Source organism: Vulpes vulpes, chromosome 1, assembly GCF_048418805.1.
Source record: "Vulpes vulpes isolate BD-2025 chromosome 1, VulVul3, whole genome shotgun sequence".
Taxonomy (NCBI): domain Eukaryota; kingdom Metazoa; phylum Chordata; class Mammalia; order Carnivora; family Canidae; genus Vulpes; species Vulpes vulpes.
In genome coordinates, this window is record NC_132780.1 from 14,663,335 (window position 1) to 14,687,064 (window position 23,730).

Below are 23,730 nucleotides of genomic sequence, written 5' to 3' on the forward strand. Positions count from 1 at the left end.
GTGTGAAAGTAATGTCTGTTCCTTTCAGCATGATTAGCTGAGATTACCAGCAAGGTAAGCTCCATGTCCTAGAGATGAGGTGAAGTGGAGGTTGGGTGGGTGGGTGGAGACTGGGACAGCTTCCCAAATGAGAAGGAGGTAGACTCTTTCAGACCCAGAAAGGTATCATGCCAAGTTTTAGGTCCAGGAGGCCTTGAGTGTGCAAGATAGGAAAATGGAATTTCTCAAACTGGAGTGTGAGAAGAAAAAATGAGCTTGAAAGGAGATTACCAGGACTTGTCTGGTACCTGGAGGCCATGGTGCCAGGTTATGGATCTACTATCCCCGTCACTGAGTAGCCAGTGGACAAAAAGGTAGGGTTCCCTTCTGCTCCTCATCATGAGGGTCCCTCCCCCACCTCCACACATAAGTCCTCAGCTATCTCCACAGGACAAACTTCATTCTCCCTTCCAGTCCTTTCCTCTGGCTTTAGTATTCTAAGGCCTGTGGAAGCTCTCCAGACCCTCTGGCATGGGTCCACTGACCTAATCACTCAGTGGTTCTGGGATTTAAACACAAACAGAAGCCCTTTCATCAGATGTGCGGACAGCTTTGGTGTTTCTAGCAATGTTTGCCCTTACAATGCATATGGCTTATGGGTGACACCAAAATTAGTGACTCCTCCTGAATTTTGGATTAGTCATGAAAATCATCTTCCTGGAACAGACGAGACATCAATAGGGCTGTGGGGCTCTGGGTACCATCTCAACAAGGTGGATATTAAAAAACACCCACAAGCTGGTGTGCTTGGATAGCTCAGTTGGTTAAACGTCCCTTGACGTCATGATCTCAGGTCATGATCTCACACATGAGCATGCTCTCTCTCTCTAAAGAAAACCAAAACCAAAATACCCACAAGTCATCCCCAGGCTGTGGCTAGAATTAAGAACATTTTTAGTGTCCTGCCTCTGATTTCTGTCCACCAGTGCACAACTATCTTCTGCAAGTCTCTATTCCACCAAGCCTATTACAGCGAGATTACAGTGGTCATGGTTCAGTGGCTTCCCACCCCCATGAGCCAGGTGAGGGGCAGGGGTATCCAACTGCCCTTGGCTCAGCTGCCTCCCTTTGGACTCAGACTTGAAAACCAATATAGAACTTTGTAACCACATTACATCTTGAGTCACTGCATACCTATTACCTGAATACTGGCTTTTGATTCTATTTTCAAGGGGAGGAGAAACATCTTCAGAGGAAGACGGACATACTAAGTCTAGAACCTGCTTCATCATTTTCATCAAGTCTTTCAAGTTTAATTGCTTTTAGAAGTACCTTGTCTGCCATTTTGCTTAATCACTTGGTCCTTTGTGAAGAACAGAGGGAATATGTGGCATAACCACCAATAAAGGAGCCCACAGTTAACCCCCAGGGCTGCTCTTTGTGCTCTCTGGAATGAGATAAGGTGAGGGACCAGAATGTATGGTGAAGGAAGCCTTGGTGACTGGGTGGTGAGTCTCACAGGCGGAGGTCAGATTCTTAGCCCAGGGGCCCTTGGAAGGAACTGCAACCTGCTATCTCTTTCTGGGAAACTGTAGATTTGGGTGGAGCATTTGTAGATACTTGTTAAATCATTAATAAATAAATTAGTAAGTTAAACAGAGGGTAGGAAATTTATTGCATTTGATGTAATGAGCAGTAGGTATTACATGCAACTGATGAATCACTAAATTCTACCCCTGAAACTAATAATACAGTACATGTTAACTAAATGGAATTGAAATAAAGACTTTAAAAATTTTTTTTTAAAAAAGAAGAAAATTCATTACAAGACTACATTGACTATTCTCTCCCCATGCCTGTGGCAGACATCATTAATTGATTACAGAATCTGTTTCCCTGTGAGCCCAAAATCCTCATTTTGTTGTTGTCCCTCTTCTCCTTCCTGCTCCTCCCCCTCCTCCCCTTTCATAAAACACTGAGCAACTGCTATCACTGTCCCACACTGCATGCAGACATCAGGAATAGATTTAACCATTCAGCCTCAACCAGTCTGATTGTCTAAAACGATGTTGCATAGACATTTGAGAAGCCGGAAGATCTCATGGTAGAGCTTTTCCACTGTAGCTCAAGAACAACCAGATGTTCGATCTTCCCTTAATCACAAACACACCACAGGAAACCTGGCTCTCCTGCCCCCAGATCCCACAGGTGGCCCCCTCGTCTCCAGCCTTCCCTCACACACGTTCTACCTCTGTCTCCTCAATCAGTACGCTCTAGCCACCGCCCTGTTCCTGAAGCCACCACACTGACGCCAGCCTCTGTGTCCTACTTGCATGGCATCCCCTTCCCCTTGCCTTCCTGAGCCTCCCTGCTCACTTCACAATGTCTGCTGAGTCACCCAGTAATGAAGATGGAGACATGCCCCCAGATCCCAATTCTGCAGAGGGCTTGCCCAGCTCCGGCTGTGCCATCTGCAGGCAGCCTTCAGTGGTCAGCCCCAAATCAGGAATGTCTGCAGCTACAGAGTGGTCTCCCTTGCTCAAGGTTGTGCCCTTTCCAGGGCAGCCCATATGCAAGCTCTGAATGAGGGCAGGTATAAAGGTGCAGCCATTTCAACCCCTGGGAGACAAGTCAGAAGAGCTAAGTCAGGAGCTTGTGCAGGTTGGGCTGAGACACATGAACTTGCATCCCACTTCCTTCTCCAGGTATCAATCCTAAGCACTCTTCTTGATAAACTTCCTGTACACTTCAACAGAGGAGGCATGAGGGGAACCCAACCTGAGACAGCCCATCATTAACAGACATGCTTTCTGGGGGCACCAGTCAGTAGAGTAAGCAGTCTTGATCTCAGGGAATGAGTTCAAGCCCCACATTGGGAGTAGAGATCACTAACAGAAAAAACAAGAAATGCCCTTTGGGCCATTCTAGCTAATCAAACTACCCTTGCCTCTCCCCTAGTTCTCTGAGTAGCTAACCATCTCACTTTATCTTCTGCAGTTTCATGCCAACCTGAGCTGCTCTTATGTGATTATTTTTTTTCTTCTCCCCTCTCACTGGAATATGAAAGCAAAGACCTTATTGCTGGCCTGTCTCCAGGACCTAGAATAATCCCAGATGTATAGCATGAACATGTGCTGTCTATAGCCACCCAGGGTGACTTATATTTAAATATAACTTACATCATTCATAAAATCATTGTCGATAGAATGTTAACTTAGTAAAATAAAAAATAAAATTCAATTTCTCAGCCTCACTTACCACATTTAAAACTCAATAGCCACATGTGGCAGGGGCTAATAACAGACAATGCAGTTCTAGAACATTCCATTGTCATGGAAGATCCCATTGGATTGTGTGGCTCCAGAATACAAGCTCCTTGAGGTCAAGTACCTTTTCATTGCTCTATTTCCATCACCTGGAACAATGCCCGCCATACAGCAGGGACTCAGCAAATGCCACGTTGAATAAGTGGGTGAGTGGGATGGGCAGATGAACAGGTGTATGGATGGAATGGAGCTGGCACAGGAGGTGATTTTAAAGGGTGATCTGGTTTATGTCACTCCTCTGCTCAAAATCCTCCAAGGTCCTCAGACTGGCCTCTAAGAACATACATGGTTTAACCTCCCATGCACTCTGATACATTATCACCTACCCCTCTCCAGCCAACATGGCCTCTCACCATTCCTCTCCAACAGGCCAGCTATATTCCTGCCTCAGGGCCTTGGCATTCACCCTACACTGTGTTGGAAGTGCTTTTCCCCTAGACAAGACTCTGGTACTGAGTAGACCCTCGTTTCCCCTACATAGAATGTGGATTCCTCCTATTTCCCAGACACCTTAAACCACTTTCTGCTCCATTTTTCTCCATATTTCTTACCATCTTCTACCATACTAACTAGGATTATATTTACTCATGTATTTTGTTCCACATCTGTCTCCTCCCTTTATAATGTGGTGAGCTCCTGGGGTGGAGGTGGGGGCCAGGATCGGTGTATTTCATTCACCGAGATAGTCCCATGCTTGGAAGAGTGCCTTGCACTCACAGCAAGCACTTCATACATTCCTGCTGAATAAATGAAGTGCAGAAGGGAAGGAAGGCAGGATGGAAGGAAGGAAGGATACACAGAAGGGCACAAAGTAAGTGATCACAGTGAGAGGTTAGAAAACACATTATTCTGGTTCCACTCTTCAAATCTAAAATTTAACTTTATGAAACGAGGCTATTGAACCAGATGACCCATTGTATACTTCTACTTGGTGGGTTTCAAACATGAGGAAAACCTGGTGGAAGGTGTGATATGAATCCTGTACTTTGAGGACTTTGTGTCCTGCCTGGTGGAAGTAAAGAGGAACAGATCCTCTGGTTTCAGGGTGCAGGTCAGTGTCAGGGTGTGAGGGCTGGCACAACTTCCCACCTAACAGAGGCAATCTACTGGAGCACCCAGGGCAGACCATTGTGGGGCAGGGTGGAGGGGGGTGCTGGGGTTCCCAGGAATGGTTTCCATGCCACCCAGCTAAGCTGAGAATTTGAGAATTCCCCGTCCCCCTTCTCTTTGCATGATGACAATTTATGGGGGATTAATTCCCTGGGGATCAGCTTGCTCTAAACCTTGGTAATCCAGATTTATGATTTAATTTAGTATCTCACATAAGGAAAAGGAAGTAGGAGGTGGGAGGGAAAAAACAGACCTTGCTTCCAGGAAATCAACCAAACGGGCTAAGCTCACTTTGGAAGCCTCTTTAATTAACCAAGTCCAAGTCTTATCAGGAACTCTGTAGCCCCAAGATTGGCCTTTCCCCCCTCTTCCAACTGAGAGAAACTGAGGTGATCGGAAGCAGCTGAAGCAGGAAGGGCGAAGGGCAGACTATGGGCTGGATTTTTTGGGAGTCAAACCCACGAGGACACTGAGGAAGAGACTCTGGCAGGTCATAGGCTTTGGAGATTATGGGAAGTCAAAAGATGTCATTAATCTTTGGAAATGGGGGAGCAGGACTGACCCTAGTCCCAATCTCATTTTCATTCATAGATTCTTCCTTCTTTTTTTTTTTTTTTTTTTTTTTTTAGATTCTTCCTTCTTAATCTCATTCTAGAGAGGTACCCCTGACCCCACCCCGCCATCTGGGCAAAGTGATCATTTTTGGGTTAGCCTCAATTCATGCTCTGCAAGGTGGCCAGCCACCACTCTTCCTGGAAGGGCCTGAGGGGATTTGGTCCAAGGCAAGTGCTTGATCCATGTTGGCTGGGGGTGGGGTGACCGGGACTTCCAGAACCTCCTCAGCGAGACATCATCTTCACAAACTCTGCAAAGGAAGGTCTCTGGTGAGGTGCGTATTTGTAAGAGCAGCCAGCATTCATTTTAAAGCCCTTACTGTGTGTCAGGAACCATGGATGATCTTCGGGAAAGTTCTCAATGACCCTCTGTATCTCAATTTCTTCATCTCCAAAATGGAAATCACAGGACTGCCATATGCCATATGTAATCTTTCAGATGGTTAAACAAGATAATGCTTTAAGACACATCAGGTGTTAAATAACTATGATTAGCTAATTTCATCTTCTCAACCAATTCTGGAGGAGGAAATATCATTTTACAGATAAGCAGAGGCCAATGCAGTTGACCAATGGGCCTGAGGTCATGTGGATGGTGAGTGGTAAACCTTGGGAATAAAGCAGGGTGCACCTGACTTTGCTGTGACTCCATGCCAGATGAACTTTGGGGCCCCACCAAGGTCTTGAGGTCATTCTGTCCTTTCTCTGCCTGGACATCTGCCTCCTGTCTCTTCCAGATTTCCAGGGATGCTCCTGGCATACCTGAGCCTGGTGAGATCCAGCAGGCATCCAGCAAACATTTACTAAGTTGTGGTAATGCAATAAATATCTACCAAGTTTCCCTATTGGGAATTACAGAAAAGATGGTTCAGAGAACATCCCTCACTTGCCATCCAGGATTCAACACCCTAGTTGGTGAACACAGCTCAGTGCCATGAAGTCTGCAGTGATTACTTTGAAGGGAGAGGAACAGAAAAACATCGGTAGGACTACAGAGCTGGAGCTAATACACCCAGCTGAAGATGAAGGGAAGCTTCTTGGCAAAGGTTGCCCTGTTCCCATTCCTGAGGGATGGATAAGACCTGAGAATGCCCTGACGGGAAAGTATGGGAACTGGAAGGGAAGCGAGGGAGAAAGGAACAGGATTTCGAGGACACAGAGCAGTATGTCCCAGAGCCCAGCAACTCAGAGTGCTTGTTGAAGTAAGGAGTTGGTGGAGGTCAGACCATGGATGCACTTGAATACTGGACTAAGAATTTATCTTTTGTCAGGGTGCCTGGGGGGCTCGGTCAGTTAAGTATCTGCCTTCAGCTCAGGTCATGATCCCAGGGTCCTGGGATCAAGTCCCACATCAAGCTCCCTGCTCAGTGGGGAATCTGCTTCTTCCTCTCCCTTTGCCACTCCCCCTGCTCACGTTCTCTCTCTCTCTGTCTCTTTCTCAAATAAATAAATACAATCTTAAAAAAAAGAATTGAGCTTTTGTCTATAGGCAGCAGTTGGATGCTGGGGTTTCTGAACCAGAGAGTCACAATTAGAGCCTGTCATGCCCTGTTCTGTCTCCTACAAAGATCATCTCTACTCCGATCCACACAGGATTGCAATGATTTCCATTCATCTGATCACTCAACACACACGTAACAAGCTCTGCACCAGGACTGGGGGTTTGGTGATGAGAGGTTCGGTCTGTGGCCTCAGCAGGAAACAGGCAAGTCATGGTTATAAGCTCTGGTGGTGTCACTCTCCTTGTTACAGTGGAGGCATGTGCGGGTGCAGAAGAGGAATGCCTCTGCCCAAGAGAAGAGGTAGGGGGCAGCTTCCAGGGGCATAACTAAGACTTACCCAACAGGAAGAGGCAAGGGTGATCCACGCAGGAACACCAATGCGAGCAATGTCAGGATTGCCACTTAGTACATGAGTTCTCTGGATTTTCTCTAAAACTTTGGGAGGAGGATGTCATATTGCCCCATTTTGCAGACATGAACACTGACACTTAACATGAGAAAACAGGGCAGCCCTGGTGGCTCAGCAGTTTAGTGCCGCCTGCAGCCCAGGGCTAATCCTGGAGACCCGGGATTGAGTCCCACGTCAGGCTCCCTGCATGGAGCCTGCTTCTCCCTCTGCCTGTGTCTCTGCCTCTCTCTCTCCTCTCTGTGTATTCTCATGAATAAATAAAAAATCTTAAAAAAAACAAACAAACATGAGAAAGCAGCCAGGATAAGGCTGCATAGTTAGTAAGAAACGATCCTGAATTTGAGCCTCGAGACTCTGACCCCAAAGCCCCAGCTACTAAGCAGTCCACTCTCCAGATGGGACCCTCTGTTCTCTGACAAGGGTGCCTAGTGAACTGGGAAGGGACAGGGACTGGAGACGTGAGAGTGAGCCCTGCGGGAGCATGTGTAGGGATAAGCTCCTAGATAGTGTCCCAGGAAGAGGTGAGGGACACGGAGCCTTTGAAATGACCCAGGTAGAAAGGGAGAGTCATATGGGCAGTGGCTGTCCCCACACAATGTCACCTTCAAAGTCGACGGTACCGTCTCCGTTCACATCAGCCTCCTGCACAACCTCCGAGATCTCGCGGGGTGTGAGCTTCTCTCCCAGGAGCCTCTGCATGGCCTGCTGCAGCTCCCCGAGGGTGATCTCCCCGTCTCCATTGGTGTCAAACTGATTGGAGCAGAGGAGTGATATCAACAATGATCACGACAATCCCAAGAGCAGTGTTACTGACCACTTACTGTGGGTCAGCGCTTTCACACATCGTGCACTGGCGTGTCCCCTCTCTGAAGGTGGGTCATCTGCACTATCTTGTTCACTGCCCCATGCTCAGGCTCCAAAAAGTGCCTTCCACACAGTATGATGCACCGGATAAATACTGGCTGAATTAATGAACTATTTTCAAACCTCCACGCTGCATACCCTTAACCAATCTATTAGAAAGTCTCTGCGTTCTATGCCCCAAGCAGGTGGGGTAGCTAACTATCCTTCTCTAGCTACGCTGACACTAACCTGGCCAAAGCCACAATCATCTCTTTTCTGGACTATCATGACAGCCCCCCAATTGGTCCTCTGACTCCCATCATGCGTTGTCCGCATATCAGGGCCTTGTGTTCATGTTCATTTAAAACAGAAATCAGGGGTGTCTGGGTGGCTCAGTTGGTTAAGCGTCTGCTTTCAGCTCAGGTCATGATCTCAGGGTCCTGGGATCGAGCCTCGCATTGGGCTTTTTGCTCAGCAGGGAGTCTGCTTCTCCTTCTCCCTCTGCCCTCACCCCTGCTTATGCTCTCTCTCTGTCTCAAATAAATAAAATCTTAAAAAAAACAAACAAACAGAAATCAGGTACTGTCACCCACTCTCCTGAAAATACTCCAGTGGCTTCCTATCCCCCTCAATGAAATCCTGACACGTTCCTCAACACACAAACTCCTATGAGGTTGGGTCCTCCCTCTGCCAACTCTGAGCCCTTGTTGTTTGCATGCTACTCTCTCTCCAGCTCAGGATGCTCCAAGAACTCAGGGCTTCTTGCTCTTCCCCAAATGCGCTTTCTGCCTTCCAGCATCCATACCTGCTGCTTCCCCAGCCTGGAATAATATTTCCCCAGAGCAGTGCCATCCAATAGAAATATAGCATGAACCCCATGGCTGATTTTAAATTTTTTAGTCAGCCATGTTTTTATTTTTATTTTATTATATTTTTTTATTTTTATAAATTTATTTTTCATTGGTGTTCAATTTGCCAACATATAGAATAATACCCAGTGCTCATCCCGTCAAGTGCCCCACCTCAGTGCCCGTCATCCAGTCACCTCCCCCCCCGCCCACCTCCCCTTCCACCACCCCTAGTTCAGCCATGTTTTGAAATAAAAGGTTAAAGAGAACAAGATAACTTCTAATAATCAATTTTACTTAACCCAATATATCCAAAATATTATCATTTCAGAATGTAATCAATTTAACAATTATTAATGAGCAGGGCACCTGGCCAGCTCGGTTGGTAGAGCACCTGACTCTTGATCTCAGGAGTTTGAGCCCCACATTGGGTGAGGAGATTACTTCAAATCTTTAGAAATTATAAATGAGCTATATTTTTTTTATGCACACTGGATTTCATAAGACGTTTAAATATTACCATGGTAAGTACTTAGTATATACTTAGTGTGATTATTTAACATAATCAGTACACATGTATGCTTAAGCTAAGGATACTCTTAATCCAGGTGTATTTTACAACTGATAGGGCACCTACGCTGCTCAGTGGTTGAGCATCTGCCTTTGGCTCAGGTCATGATCCTGGGGTCCTGAGATTCAATCCCAAATCGGGCTCCCTGCAGGGAGCCTGCTTCTCCCTCTGCCTATGTCTCTGCCCCTTTCTCTGTGTCTCTCATGAATAAATAAATAAAATCTTTAAAAAAAATCTGATAGTACCTCTCCATTCAAACACCAAATAGTATCAGAAATACTTGATCTGCATGTAGCTTTTGTAAAATTTGTAGGTGGAAAGGTAGATCCACATACTCAAGGTTTTCCAGGAGAAATGTTTCTCAGTAACTGAATTGTGTTATTTGTTTTTAAATTTAAGCAAATTGAGTGTATAGTCTATTGAATGTCTAATTAAATAAACAATTGAACTGAAACAAATCAAAATTAGATAAAATGAAAAAAACGAGTTCCTCAGTCATACCTGCTAGTATGTCTAGGGCTTGACAGCCACAGGTGGCCAATGGCTACCATTTTGGACAGAATATTTCTGAGATCACAGGAAGTACTGTTGGGTGATGCAGCTCTAGGTCATATTTATGTGAAGCTGGAACAGGAAAATCACACAGCTGGTAGGAGGACATCTTCCTGGGATTCAGACCCATGTTTGCACGGCTCCAAAGTTTTGCCTTCCAAAGGCTATGCTACTCTTTATTTTTGCCTCCTGCACCGAAAGCTCTGAGGTAATAATTCTATTTGATTTTATTTTTAAAGATTTTATTTATCTATTTGAGAGAGAGGCAGGGTGAGTGGGGGGAGTGGCACAGGGAGAAGGTCAATCAGACTGTGCTGAGTGTAGAACCTGACGTGTGGCTCAATCCATGACCCTGAGATCATGACCTGTGCCAAAACCAAGAGTCAGATGCTTAACCCACCGAACCACCCAGGCGTCCCCTGAAGAAAGCATTTTATTAGGGGATGAAAGCAAATCTCAGCAAGCCCCTCACCCTCCCTGGGTATGAGACTTAAGAGATTCTTAAGTATCTCTACAGTGGGTTAAACTGGATTATCTCTTTACATTCCCCTCTGGAATCTCAAATTATTGGATTCCTTCTTCCCATTACAGGCACAGAGATTAGAGGTCTAACCATGTGTTCTGGGCATGGCAGGATCTCAGGTGAGATTTGTAAATTCCCTGAGCCTCAACGTCCTCATCTACATGACTGGGGATAAGGGGCGCTTATCCCTATTGTTCTTTATGATCATTAAACTAGAAAGTATTTGCAGAGGGCCTCGTGCATTGCAAATGTTTGGAAGACATTCCCCATTCTAGTTTCCAAAATATTTGGTTTGGGTAGGTTCCATGTTGGAAGACCAATCATAGACTCCTGGTGTTTTTTTCAAGTACCCCCAACACCATGAAAATCTTAACTCACTTCCTTGAAGGCGTCTCTCATCTCCTGGACACCGATCATCCCCGCCGTTTCCTCAAGGAGTTTGGGGGTCATCAGCTCTACAAAGTCCTCAAAGTCTACACGGCCACCCACTGAAGACAGAAGAGGCAGGTTTAGTGAGAGTCCATGTAACCAACCCTCCACTACCTCTCTGGACCCTTCCAGGTTGGTTTAAGAGGCAGACCTGCTCTGATCTCTCTGCCATCTGAGAAATTTCCCTCTCAGCCAACCCGGAGCCCAGGGTCCCTCTAATCCGAACCCGGGTAGACGGGTGCATGGGGTGAAAGTAACCAGCTGTCCCTGTGACCTTGGGAAAAATCTCTTAATTGGTTCAGATCTCTGCTCATCTGTTGGTCTGTAGAAGGGGGAGCATGAATTGAGTGGGAGCCAAACCTCTTCCAGATAGAAACACAATCCTGTCTTTGGGTTCAACCTTGTTTACTCTGTGGCACGCCTTAGAGCAAAACCCCAGAGTGATTTTGTCCCAGCTTCCTTCTCAAAATGAGCTCTGGAACCCATCCCAAGTTTGTTTCCAGAGGCAGATCGGTTCCAAGCTTGCCCTCTACCTTTGCGTCTCAGTGGTCATGGTACTAACCTACATTGATAACCATTTACTGGAGGCTAAGCCTTGACCTGCATCAGCTCCTTCATCCCAATCCCACAAGGAGTGACAGATGGGAAAACTGAGACTCAGGAGTAGAAGTTGACTCCACTTTTCAAAAGCACCACAATCAGTACATGATAGAAGTGGGATTTGGACCCAGATCTGCCTCCAAGAGTCACCCTTTTATCCACTTCAAACGCTGCCTCTCCGAGTCCAGGCTGAACTGTTTGCTTCCAGACTCCTAGTGCTGCCTACCCTCTTCCTTCCCTGTGGCTCAGCCTCCACATCCCTCCTGCTTCCACCCCACCCACTCCCAGCAGTCCTCCCCGGCCCAGCCTCACAGTTCATGCGGATTTGCTGGCCCAGTTCAGTCAACTCCATCTCCGTGGGCATGTAACCCATCGTCCTCATGAGATTCCCTAAATCCTTACAGGAGATGAACCCATCTCTGTCCTTGTCAAACTCAAGAAATGCTTCCCGGAGCTCTGAAAGTTAAGAGAGAAGAACCTTGAGGGGACTCGCAACAGTCAATGGGGAAGACTGGCCATCCCTTGAAACCATCAGGGAGGTACTGACTAGAGACTCCAAAGGAGAAGATATCTTTGAAAACCAAAATTTTAAAAAAGGAGTGATGTATGAAACATGGACAGAGATTGCAATGAGCAAGATTGAAATGTGCAAGAGGAATGATCCGCGAGACCGCAGGGTGATGGCACTGCGGTCCTCCAGATTCTGGGGTGACGTTATGGGGACCTTCAAAACCTCCAAAAGAAAAACCAACAGTCTTGGATTCATCTTAAAACTCTTGCATCTGTCACTCCTGGGTCTCTGAGACGCTTGGGGATGGGTGTGCCTTCTAAACACTTTGGGAGGCTCCCAAGCAACTGTGTGAGAGAGTTCTACAAAATCATGGCTGAATGGGAAGAGAGAGGTATGTGAAGCTTTCGTGGGAAGGGTCTACACTGAGATGCACAGGAGAGCAGCCTAGTGGCGGATGACAATGAGGTGGCATTTGGGGCAGGGGTTACCTTCGATCTCATCTTGTCCCAGGGGTCTTTCCTGGAAAGGAATGTAGAGAGAGGGAATTTGAGAGGGTCAGGGATCCCATATCTACTTCTCCAAACACATCCCTCCCTCTGGGCAACCCCTCCCTGACCCCTCCTTGTTCCCAGTTCTCCTCTAATTCCCCTCCTCTTCCTTCTCCAGCCTCCCGATTCCCACCCCTGACTGTGTGCTTCCTGCCCTCTTCCTCATCACTTCCCATTTCCTCTCTCCTATCCCGGGATCTTGATCTCTGTCCCTCTGCCTTTCCTGAACAGACATCCATCCCATTGTGCTAGCAAGGGGTCTTCTATGTCTTGGCATCCCGTCCCCTCCTTTCTTCAGAACAAGAGAGTAAGGCTCAGAATCACAGCTAATGCGCTCAGAGCGCCAACCCTGTGCCTGGTGCCCACAGTCACTTCACTGAAACCTCAGATCCACCCCAGGGGGTAGGACCACATAGCACTCTCATCTTAAGAGGAAGCTGAGGAACAGAGAGGTAAAGGTTAAGGGACACAGCTCTAAGTGGCAGAGATGCTCCCAAGGCAGGGAGACATTAAATCACTCCCTGGAGGTCATGCAGCAGGCCAGGTGCAGCGAGGGCTGATTTGAATTCTGAGCCAAAATTCTTTCCACTACACTCTCTTGATTCCTTTCCCACCGCCCCCCCCCATTCTTTCGCCCAAGGGTTAGAAGCTGTTTGCGTGGGGGCCAGTGTTTGGTGGCATCTGGGCAGGATGCTCACTGCCAGCATGACCAATTCTTCAACCAGCTAAGCATTTCCAATCCCTGATGCCACCACTGCTCTCAGACACACCTGAAGGGTCAGGCTGGGTATAAGGCACACCACCTGCGGACTCCACCAGCCTCTGGCCTCCCCCTTGTTCCTGGAGCCTTCCCCTGAGCTTCTCTTTCTCATGATGCCCTCCCCCCTCAGGCCCATCTGTCTCTCTCTCTCTTTCTCTCATCCTAAAGCCCAACAATGAAAAGGAAGCCCCCTGGAATCAAATAGACTTGATGGGACCCTGCCACTCAGTAACTATAGAAGGCAAGGGGCTTTGTGACTCAGAGCCTCCATTTCTACATCTGTAAAATGGGAACTCAAGTGTGGCCAACCGTGAATGTGGTCCTGAGGATGAAATGACAGCAGGAAAGCAAAGCCCTTTGCGTAGGGCTGGGTGCGTAGCAGTGTCTCAGTAAGAGGCAGCTGTGTCATCACCGTCATGGTTACAGGTGTCCAGAGAAATGAGAGGTGATGGACAGAGACATCCCAGTTCCCCTTTTATTTGCAGGTCTCCTCCCCTTCTCCCTTTTGCTGCCGAGTCCGAGTCCGGAGTTCACCTTCACTCACCTCACTGGCCCACTGAGCTCCCGGAGTTCAACCTTCTTGGTCAGGAGTCCCCCTGAGGCTGTGCCCCTTACCCCGGCCCCTTGCACCTGTCATGCCGCTTCTCTCCCCATACCCTGGCCCCCTTTGCCCTGTCCGTACCCTTCCCCACTGTCTGCCACCTCACCCGCTGTTTCTCAGCGATGCCTTTCCTCAGGAAGATGCAGGCGGGGCCCATGGGAAACTGCATGGAGGGGCAGGGCAGGGGCGCCAGGCAGCAGGCTCAAGTAGGCTCCCCCTCCTTCCTGTCCCCGTTGGTGTGCAGCCTCCTTATCTTCTCTAGTGCTCCTTTGCCAAGTCTTGCTGCCTCTCTTGGCTTCTCCCTCGGTCCCAGTGTCCGAAAACTGTGACAGCTGGATCAGAAATCTCTCCTGGGGTTGGGGAAGGATCAGAGCTGTCCCTGCCTCCCCATATGGCTGGAGTGGGGTGGAGGGGGAGCCAGTTTCAGGCTCTGACCTATTATCCCCAGAATAGAACTGAAGAGTTTCAAACCTGGGGATTAGAGTGGAGGGCATCCATTCATTCATGTTCCAGCAAGCCTGCTGGGTACTCACTCCGAGAGGGGCCTCTGCTGGCCTTCGGGTCTGTGCACATGTAGAGGACCTTGCCCCTGGCCTCAGGGCGCTGCCGTCAGCATGTGCCAGCGAGCAGGACGCAAGAACCTGAGTAACAGCCTGACTTCAGGAAGGGGCACACATAGCGATTAAGAGGGTGATATCTGTGCTTCCTCTGCTCACCTCTTCCTCCCTTCGTAAATAATCTGGGGTGGGGTGGGGAGAGAGCAAGGGAGGCACCTGTGCTGACCAAGTGAGAAGTTGTGGTGAAGTCACAGCCCAAGGAGGCCATGAAGGTCCCTACCTTGGGGGTTGGGAGGGGATCAGGATAGGAAGCCAGAGTTCGAATAGGATGTGGGAGTGAGGGGGGTGCCCACAGAGGGGCAGCAGGGCTGAGTGTCTGGGCCTGGGGCAGTAAGGATGAGCCATGGGAGGGGAGCCTGACATGCCACGTGGTAACACGAGCATGAGCAGTGAGGAGGTGTCTACACGCAGGTCCCGAGGATGTCCACTCACAGGGGCAGCAAGGTGTAGGATGTGGACAACAGGTCAGGGTGAGAAGGGTGCCCCCGCTGAGTGGGATGGCAGCAAGGAAGAGAGAGGAGTTACACACAGGGAATCTACGAGGAATAAAGGGCAATCAGTTTCTCATGGATACAGAGATGGGGAAAGGAGGAGTCTGGTATTGGATGGGAATCAGAGGCACTGGTTTGTACTGGTGGGTTTCAGGACAGACAGAGGGCTGTGACAGTAAACACAGATGTCACAGGGTATGTAGGGACACTGGTATGTAGGTCATCGAGCTAAGAGAACACAGAAGCTGTGACACCCCTGGCATCCAGGGCTTGGCTTTTAAAATACCATTCTCCATTGAAAGGAACAAGTCCTGGGGGAGAGGGCTGCTCCCAGGTCTGGAGCACGACAAGCAAGTCTAAGATGAGCCTAAAACATCTTGCGCAGTAAAGCAAGGACAGAATTGTGGGGTCACGGCGAAGGATCCCAGAGGTCACCCTGAAGAAGCTCCCCTAGAAATTTGAGAATCCAAATAAATATCAACAGGTTATATGGGAACACGGGAAAGCAGGAGTCCACACAGAACTGTGCCAAGTTGGATAACATTTATTTGTGTCGCACAAAATATCCTCTTACGAAATATTGACTGCAGAGGGGTCACTTTACATGGGGGCACCAAGCAGACATCACCTTAATCACTAATCAAGTGATTAAAACGAGCATCGTCAGATGTGACAAACTGAAATTATATATTTGATTCACGTGCAATCATGAACAAGCCAGCTGCCCACCTTCCCTGCTACCCCTCCTCTGCACACGCTTTCCGGGACTCCGCTCCGAGCACTGTCTGCCCTGGGGTCTCAACAAGTTCTAGAAGCAGCATTTCAACCAGAGGATGATGTTCCAGCTGCCCGCCTGTCCACCCTGAGCTCATCCCCTCATCACCTGCATTGCCAGCCATCAGCAGGATCTTGTCACTCCCACACCTTCCAGTGGGGTGTGGAACTGGAATGTTCCACATCCCCGAGGGGGCATGTGAGGCTCCCCATGGGCAGCGCTGCCAGCACAGGGCCTCCTGCGGACTGTCTGGACCAAATCCTGACCCTCCATCTAGTAGACAGTGGACCTAGGGAAAGTTATTTGCATCTATGTGCCTCAGTGTCCCCCATTGTCAAATGGGGTAATAAAAATTCCTATCCGGTGGGACTGTTGTGAGGGTCTTTGGTGAGTGAGGACATCCCTGCCCAGCCCCGGTGGAGGGCTGTAGCAGCCACAGCTTCTGGGGGTGGTGTATTCACAGGGGTCTGCAGGGGTGAGGGGAGGAGGAGCATGTCCCTGGCCCTGCTTTCCTCAGGAAGACTGGGTTCCATGCCTGAAGGGACCATGGGCTGTACACAAAGCCAGACGGACATGGGCACCCCCAGACACACAGCACGTAACACACACGTTATTTCGCCTTAAAAACGGAGAGTTTGGTAAGTATGGCTGCACGTTACCTTGCCGGTCCTCTTTGGTACAGCTGTATCGGTTAGGAACTCTTTTAGCTGTGATGAGCAAAGGCCATTTCACAGTGTGCAGCCATACTGGGATTTGGTTGCACCCAATAACTATTCTCTCACCTCTGCTCCACCCCCACGACCAGAAGCCTGCTGGGCAGCAGCTGGCCCCCGGGCCACCATCTAAGGGCTACTTTCCCTGGATCTGCTGGCTATTCCTCATGGTCACAAGGTGGCGGCCCCAGCTCCAACCATCGATTCCCAGTCGAGGAAGGTGGGAAGGCAGGGCTGCCCAACCAGGTCCCCTTTTTGATCAGGAAAAACAGCACCGACTACATGCCAGGCACTGTGAAGGGGCTGAGGATCTACGGATGAGCAAACCAGGTCCGGCCAGTGGCTGGCTGCCCTCACGGGTGAGGCTCCAGAATCCGCGGTCCCCAGTCCGTGGCTGGCAGAGCTGGGGGTCTCACACACTCACTGCACCGTCTCGCAGGAGGACAGGGCCCGGAGCCAGGCTGCTGGGTCAGAACCCTGGCACTGGCACCCCCGCTTCAGGCCTGGGTGCCCATCTCCCTGTTCTGTGCGCCCCGCCCCCCCAGTGTCTGCGAAGCAGGTTACCTGAGTTAACATTCAAGTCTCGGCTGCCACTGGCCCATACAACAGCCACCAACCAACTGCATGTGGCTGCTTACAGGAAAATTAAAGAAAATGAAATAAAATGAAATGAAACACGGCCATGTTTCCAGCGCTCAGCGGCTGCACGTGGCTGGTGGCTATCCTGCCGCTCAGCACGGATGCAGAACACCTGCAAACCTGTGGAGAATCTACGGGAAGGTGCTGGGTCAGACAGTTTCTAGCACGCTGCTGGCCACGCACCCTCCACGCGGGAGCTACTGGAGCTGTCACCCCAGAGCCCAGCACAGACTCCAGCACTACAGTGGGTGTTCAATAATTATTTATTTATTGAAAAAAATGATCCAAAAACCCCCTACCCCCAGCTTAAACCATCCCCTCACACACGCACACACACCTGACACTCAAAACCCACACGACCGCAACACCGGATTTGCTGACCAACAGGACACCCACCCTGCACCACCCAGCCCCTGGGAGGGTGGGAGCCTAGTAGAAATCTGAGTCAGAGTCTAAGTCCGCGCCCTGCTGGTTCTGAATCTGACTCTGCTTCATGTACAGGCAGGCCACCTGAGGAGAGTGGGTGGGGGTGGGCGGTTAGAAGCCCCAGGTCTGCCTCCCACCCCTCATTCCAGAATCCACCACCAAGAAGCTAAGGCCTCACCTGGCCACTGGTGGTGGCCTCCTCTGGCTTCTTGTCTTCACGGACGCGGATAAACCGAGGAAAGCGAAGGGAGATCCCCTTCTCACCATCCACCTGGGGGAAGGGGAGATGATAGAGACCCTCCTGGGGTCTAGCCGACAGGCCACTCAGGGCAGCAGTTCCCCATCCAGGGTCTCCTCCCTGCTCCTGCCCTCCAGTTTCCTGACCCATACAATGGAGCCAAGCAATGGATTATAAAGATTAAATACGATATAAAGCCCTATCTTAGGACCATACCTGGAGCATTATAAGTGCTTAAGAAATGCTAGTACCATAGCTGTGGTCTATGCTGTTGTTCTGTTACTATTCTCAGGGCCAAGGAGCAGGACAGCAGAGGCAGATTGCAGATTTGAGAACCAGATGGCAGGGTTCAAATCCCATCTCCCAACTCAGAAACTGCATGACCCCGGGCGAGTGACCTCAGCTCCCAGGCTCTAATGCCTCAGGAGGCTCAGTGCTTTGTGAGGATGGAAAGGTGCACTCAAGTGCCATGCCTGTGAGCACAGCACCCGCTTCATACAGAAGCTCCATAAACGCTGCTCCTGCCACTTGTCTCCAGGGAACCCTAAATGTCTAATGTGGAGTCTGAGACATTTCAAGACAGAAATTCAATGTAAAAATATGAGTTCTGGGGTACTGGGGAGCTCAGTGGTTGAGCGTCTGCCTTTGGCTCAGGTCATGATCCTGGGGTCCTGGGATCGAGTCCCACATCGGGCTCCCTGCAAGGAGTCTGCTTCTCCCTCTGCCTATGTCTCTGCCCCCCTCTCTGTGTCCCTCAGGAATAAATAAAACTTTTTTAAAAATTTTTAAATAAAAAATAAATTAAAATATGAGTTCTGGGGCGCCTGGGTGGCTCCAGCAGTTGAGCAGCTGACTCTTGGTTTTGGCTCAGGCCATGATCTTAGGGTTGTGAGGCTGAGCCCTGTGCAGGACTCAAGTCTGCTTCTCCCTCTCCCTCTGCCCCTTCTCACTTTGTACTCATTCTTTTTCTCTCTAAAATAAATAAATCTTTAAAAAAATGAATATATGAATTCTGCCTTTAAAGGAAGTCCACTTCTAATCAGAAAAGTGCATGCTACCTAGATTTTGAAAGATTGTAGGAAATCACAAAGAAAGCACATTTCTTCTGGAGAAGGCAGAGAGCTGCCCTACCACCGGCCAAGGGGCAGTGTACGCCCCCGTCTGCTGACCCTTTGGCTGGCGTTGAGGGCTGAACCACTGGTGAGAGTGATCAGCCCAGGGAATTTTATTCTATTTTTTTAAGATTTTATTTATTTATTCATGAGGGGTGGGGACAGACACAGGCAGAGGGAGAAGCAGGCTCCATGCAGGGAGCCTGATGTGGCACTCGATCCTGGGACTCCAGGATCACACCCCAGGCCTAAGGCAGGCGCTAAACTGCTGAGCCAGACAGGCATCCCAGCCCAGGGAATTTTAAAACGTGGTAGCATGAAAACAAATTATGGTTCAGAAAGACGAGCTACAGCCCGCATCACTGCTCAGCAGGAAGTGTCATAAACTGTTACTCAGAGGAACTGTGTTTTCAAAAATCAGTGAAGAGCCAAATGTGAGCTTAGGGTATTAAAGGAAACAATTTGATTGTTTACTTTTTGTACCTGGGGAATTTCTTTTTTCTTTTTTTTTTTTTTAATTGAGACTCTGACCCTGTTATCTGACAGCCAAATAAAAAGCAAGCTCAAGCTTTCCTAGTTACTATCAGCCCGGAGCACAGGCGTCATCCTCACGAGCCCCTGCTCCTCATTTCCCATCTGGAAGGTCGACCCTGGGTCCCTCCTGCTGCCTGGAGCCTGAGGTGTTCCCCCTTCTTCTACCCCTGCCCGGCCTACTCACCAGGCCCCGGGCAGCAGGGTAGATGGGCGACAAGGACAGATCCGCACACTTCACCTCCCACACGGCGCTGGGGTCCAGCCAGTGATCGGGGGCCACAGCACCGTCGACCCGGACATAGGAGCGTGGGGTGGGCAGCACCAGGGTCTGCAGAGAACAGCATCGGGGAACAGCAATGGACATGAAGAAGAAAGAGGGTCTTAGGTCTCAAAGTCAAGGCTGGGGGTTGGGGCGTCAGGGAGGGAGGAGAGAGGGAAGAAAATGGGGAAGGGGATAGATGGCAACACAGACATGTCTTAAGGTAAGAGCTTGGGTAGGGATGAGGGCAATGGTGAAAGGAAGAAATGAGACAGAGACCTGGAGAGAGAGAGAGAGAACCAAAGAATGTCACAGAGATAGAAGTACCACCACACAGGGAAGGGAGTCGTACCCCCAAATACCCGTGACCATGCAACACTCCCAATTACTAGGGGATTCACTCAGGGCCAACTCAGGGACCCCTGCGATAGTGCTCCCCTGAAACGCATCCCCCAGCAGCGGAGGCAGGAGGCAGGCTCCCTGACCCAAGTCCTGGGCGCTGTAGCAGCCGGCAGAGCTGAGACTTGAACTCTGAACACGGGGGCTCTGGAGCCAGCTCCACCACCACAGAGTGTGCCACGAGAGGTGGAGAGGCAGGCTGCTCACCTGGAGCCTCTGGTAGTGCTCCTCCAGTTCCTCATCACTGAAGCCAGTTCCAAGCTGCGGGGAGGACAGGGAGGGCAGGTCAGAGGTGCAACCAGTGGCTGAGTATTCCCCACTTGTGTCCCCCACCCCCGACTCCTACTCCTGCCACTGAGGACTCAGATTTGTGCATACCAGAGGCCCCTATCCTACCCTGGCCACAGAAACCACAGAGGAAGGGCTGGGCAGGGGGAGGGTTGCTGGGCGCAGACCCCGGGTGGGGTAACACCTCTCCCAGGGGCATCCCTGGCCCACCTGCTGCCCTGTGCTTGACGTAGAAGCCCTTGCTCTTTCCGCTCCATCCCCCTGGCCCAGGTGTCGCTCCCTTGGGCTCCCCTGAGTCCCACCTACTCTGGAACAGGATGTCCTCTCCAAACTCCACATGCCAGAGATTTTCCTTCACCCACCCAAACTGTCAAGCCTAAAAAAACCTCGCTGCCAGCAAACGTAGTAAGATGCTATCTTCAAACCACGGATATAAACATCAACCGGAAAGCCCTTTCTGAATGGAGAGCCTTAAATATCTTCTCGGGCAGAAGCTGTTTCACAGAAAACCGTTCTGGGTAAATAGTGTAAAATGATGCTGGACTGGTGCCCTATGATCTCTGCAAATTGTTAAGACCACGTCTGTCACGGGTCACCTGGGCTAAGCATCGTGTGCAGTGCTGATTTACTCTCAAGAACAGAGCAGGCCACGAGCACAGGGAGCTGGTTCAGGAAACAGAGCACATCTTCCACAAACAACTGTGAAAAATTCTGGGCAACCTCGCTAAAACAGAGTCAGAGGCCAGTAGAGAGGGTCCCCCTAACTGTCGGTTACAGGAGGGATTGTCGCTTACGGAGCCCAAACCAACATTTGGTGATAGGCTCCAAAAGAAGAATCCACCAACAGGAAAGAACCATCCATGACAGGGCCCCCCGGGGAAAGACAAGACTTTGATCTGAGAACGGGACCAACCCAGCAACTCAGCCTCTGAGAAACCCTCATTCCTCTGAGCTGCTTTTGTCCCCCAAGACTTTCATTCAAAACAACTCCTCTCACTTCCTCCTTCTTCCCATAAAATACCATTATTTTCCTTTGCAGGAGGAGCCTACGGTTTCGCCAAGGCTTGTATGTCCCAAAATGCAATTCTATGCTATTTCTGAACAAACCCATTTTTGCTGGTAAAATAACAGACTGTTTTATTTTTAAGTTTAACACATTCATGTGCTTCTAAAAGTCCTGAAGATGAGGGCAAATACTCTTAACGTTTTTTATCACCATGTTACTTATATGTATCTGACAGTATTTAAAACATGGGATTTAGGGGACACCTGGGTAGCTCAGTGGTTGAGCATCTGCCTTTGGCTCAGGTCGTGATCCCAGGGTCCTGGGATCAAGTCCCATGTCGGGCTCCCTGCATGGAGCCTGTTTCTCCCTCTGCCTATGTCTCTGCCTCTCTCTCTGTGTCTCTCATGAAAAAATAAAATCTTAAAAAAACATATTATTTATAGGGGAAAAAAATCCCTCATATACAAAGATCACAGCTTTGTAAAAGTATAAATAAGACATTCCCTCAAATTTTATGAGTGGTTACCTCTGGGCACTGGAATTATGGGTAACAGTTTATTCTGTTTCTGTGGCAAAAGCCTCACATCTGTTGGATCACCAATGTGTGTAGCTTTAAACAAAAACAAAACCCACTCCATTTCCTAAGCTCTCCTGTGGAGGGAGGTGGGCTGTGGAGCAAAATTCCAACCCATGCCACAGAAGCTGTTTGTTGGCTGAGGCTAATGTAGGGGGCACATCCCTCTGCTTGGGGCCTTCTTCTTTCCTGTTGTTTGGAGCGTGCATGGCTGTGATGGCTGGAGGTCCTGCAGCCACATTATGAAGATGAGGTCAGAAGCACATGACAAAACCCCTGTGCGGGGACAGAAGCCTAGGCCCCTAATGTCATCAGAGAGCCGCCTGCTCCTCTCCAGACTTCTCATTATATGAGAGAAAAATAAATCCCTTTATGTCATCATCTGTAGCAGAACCCAATTCTTAACTGGCACAACTTCTTTACATCTTTTTATAATAGCACATACTTCTATGTAAGGCAAGAGTTACTTATAGGATCAGAAAAAGCAAATAAAAACTAGAAAAAAACTTAATCCTTCATAGGAAGAACACGAGAGCCTCTTGGTTCAGGCACCCCTCCCCCCAAGGTGGAGTCGAATCTACTCCTGCCTCACAGCACCTTGCATATGGCCTGGAGCTCCTCACTCTCCTCATCGTAGGCAGCCAGTAGGAAGCCCCCATAGCGGCCAGCCCGTTTGCCACGGCCCAGGTAGGCGCCAATCACCACGAGGTCCAGGGTGTCGCCCACACCATCGAGGTAGTCCTTCTTCAGCTAGGGAGGAAAGGCCAGAGGTGAGGGGGCACTGAGACGGATCTCACTGCTGGAGGCTCCTTGATGCCAGAGCAGGGGTCGTCGGGGTGAGCCAAAGGAGAGCGCTCTCGTAGAGACTGAGGACCGTCACCAGGCTGAGGTGGGATGTGGGAGGAGCTCCTAGACTTCCAGAACAAATTAGGAAAGAGACGAGCGAAGGGGAAGGAGCTGGCAAGGCTGAGGGGACAAGTCAGATGGAGACCCTCGGGGTCCCCCTTTCCCTTGGGATAGATGTATATTCCACTTACTCCTTTACAGGGAGTAATCACTTGTTCCAGAAAGTGCCAGGCAGGAGTTCAGCCTGGGGTATGTAGCAAGGAAAATGTCCTAAGACAGGAACGCTCATACCCTCCCAGCTGCTGACAGTCTCAGGGGGACAGACCACAGGCCCCTCAAACACACCCGGGAAATCCCTCTGGCTCCACTCCGGCTCATCTCCTGCTGCAGTCCTCTCGCCCCTCTCCAGGCTAGCCTCCTGCCCAAGGGTTCCCAGTCTGCCCAGCACCCTCCCCAACCATCCACCATCCTCAGCCAGCCAGATGTCTCATGCCAAATGACAACCAGACCACAGGACTTCCTGTCTCAAACCTCCACTGGCTTCTCAAAACCCTCAGAGGAAAACCCAGGGTATTTAACGACCCCCAAGGAGCTGTGTCATCTGAGGCCTGCCCTCCACCCTGACCTCGACTCACACCCTAATCACCTTGCTCCCTGCACACACAGAGCTTCATTCCTACCTCAGGGCCCTTGCAATTGTTGCCCCCACCCTTCTCCTAGACACTCTGTCCCAGATCTCCATGTGCCTGACTCTCTCCTGTCATCTGTGCCTCAATGCAAGAGTCAACTCTGGAAAGGCCTTTCCCGATGACCAGAGCACTGCAAGATCCTCACTGGCCCCAACTTGACTTGCTTTCTCCACAATGCTCATCGCCCCCAATGTCATCTCATTTATGTCCTGGCTGACTCCCTCCCTTCCCGTCGGCCCCACCCAACAGAGAGGGGCTATGAACTTAGAATAGAAACCTCATCTAACTTCCATGGTGCTCAGGCCAGGGCAGTTCTAACTGATTCTTGGTGAGTCCAGCAGCAAGGATTTGTGGAGGGATGGTCTGTGGCTGGCTGGACAGGGAGGCATCAGGGACTG

The 23,730-nt window shown here is 49.7% G+C and overlaps 2 protein-coding genes across 17 annotated transcripts in view; both read right to left on the reverse strand.

Annotated features, from left to right (window-relative positions):
• Window positions 1-4,702: 4,702 nt before the first annotated feature.
• CABP5 (calcium binding protein 5) lies at window positions 4,703-16,642 on the reverse strand. The gene is made up of 7 exons (XM_072756041.1): window positions 14,198-16,642; window positions 13,833-14,058; window positions 12,306-12,336; window positions 11,619-11,762; window positions 10,656-10,765; window positions 7,543-7,690; window positions 4,703-5,280 (listed from the first exon to the last, which is right to left on the reverse strand). Exons 2-7 carry the CDS (start codon window positions 13,893-13,895, stop codon window positions 5,255-5,257), a joined length of 522 nt encoding a protein of 173 aa, XP_072612142.1. The 5' UTR covers window positions 13,896-14,058; window positions 14,198-16,642; the 3' UTR covers window positions 4,703-5,254.
• Window positions 16,643-17,206: 564 nt separating this feature from the next.
• The window catches only part of LIG1 (DNA ligase 1), a 39,002-nt gene continuing 32,478 nt past the window's right edge, over window positions 17,207-23,730 (reverse strand). For all 16 annotated transcript variants that reach the window (XM_072756031.1, XM_072756008.1, XM_072755992.1 and 13 more), the window contains exons 24-28: window positions 22,395-22,547; window positions 20,137-20,190; window positions 19,456-19,599; window positions 17,566-17,658; window positions 17,207-17,471 (exon numbers count right to left, since the gene is read on the reverse strand). In XM_072756031.1, the coding sequence (XP_072612132.1) occupies window positions 17,391-17,471; window positions 17,566-17,658; window positions 19,456-19,599; window positions 20,137-20,190; window positions 22,395-22,547 (525 nt within the window). In that variant the 3' untranslated portion in view covers window positions 17,207-17,390. The remainder of the gene's footprint in view (window positions 17,472-17,565; window positions 17,659-19,455; window positions 19,600-20,136; window positions 20,191-22,394; window positions 22,548-23,730) is intronic.

What these genes read in the sequence shown, in the direction of transcription:
- CABP5 (XM_072756041.1), bottom strand. Translation starts at nt 13,895, where the DNA reads ATGCAGTTTCCCATGGGCCCCGCCTGCATCTTCCTGAGGAAAGGCATC. An exon ending in GCATCGCTGAGAAACAGCGG is followed by an intron (nt 12,337 to 13,832) that starts GTGAGGTGGCAG and finishes ATTCCTTTCCAG; the next exon opens with GAAAGACCCCTGGGACAAGA. An exon ending in TGAGAGACGCCTTCAAGGAA is followed by an intron (nt 7,691 to 10,655) that starts GTGAGTTAAGAT and finishes TGCTCCAATCAG; the next exon opens with TTTGACACCAATGGAGACGG.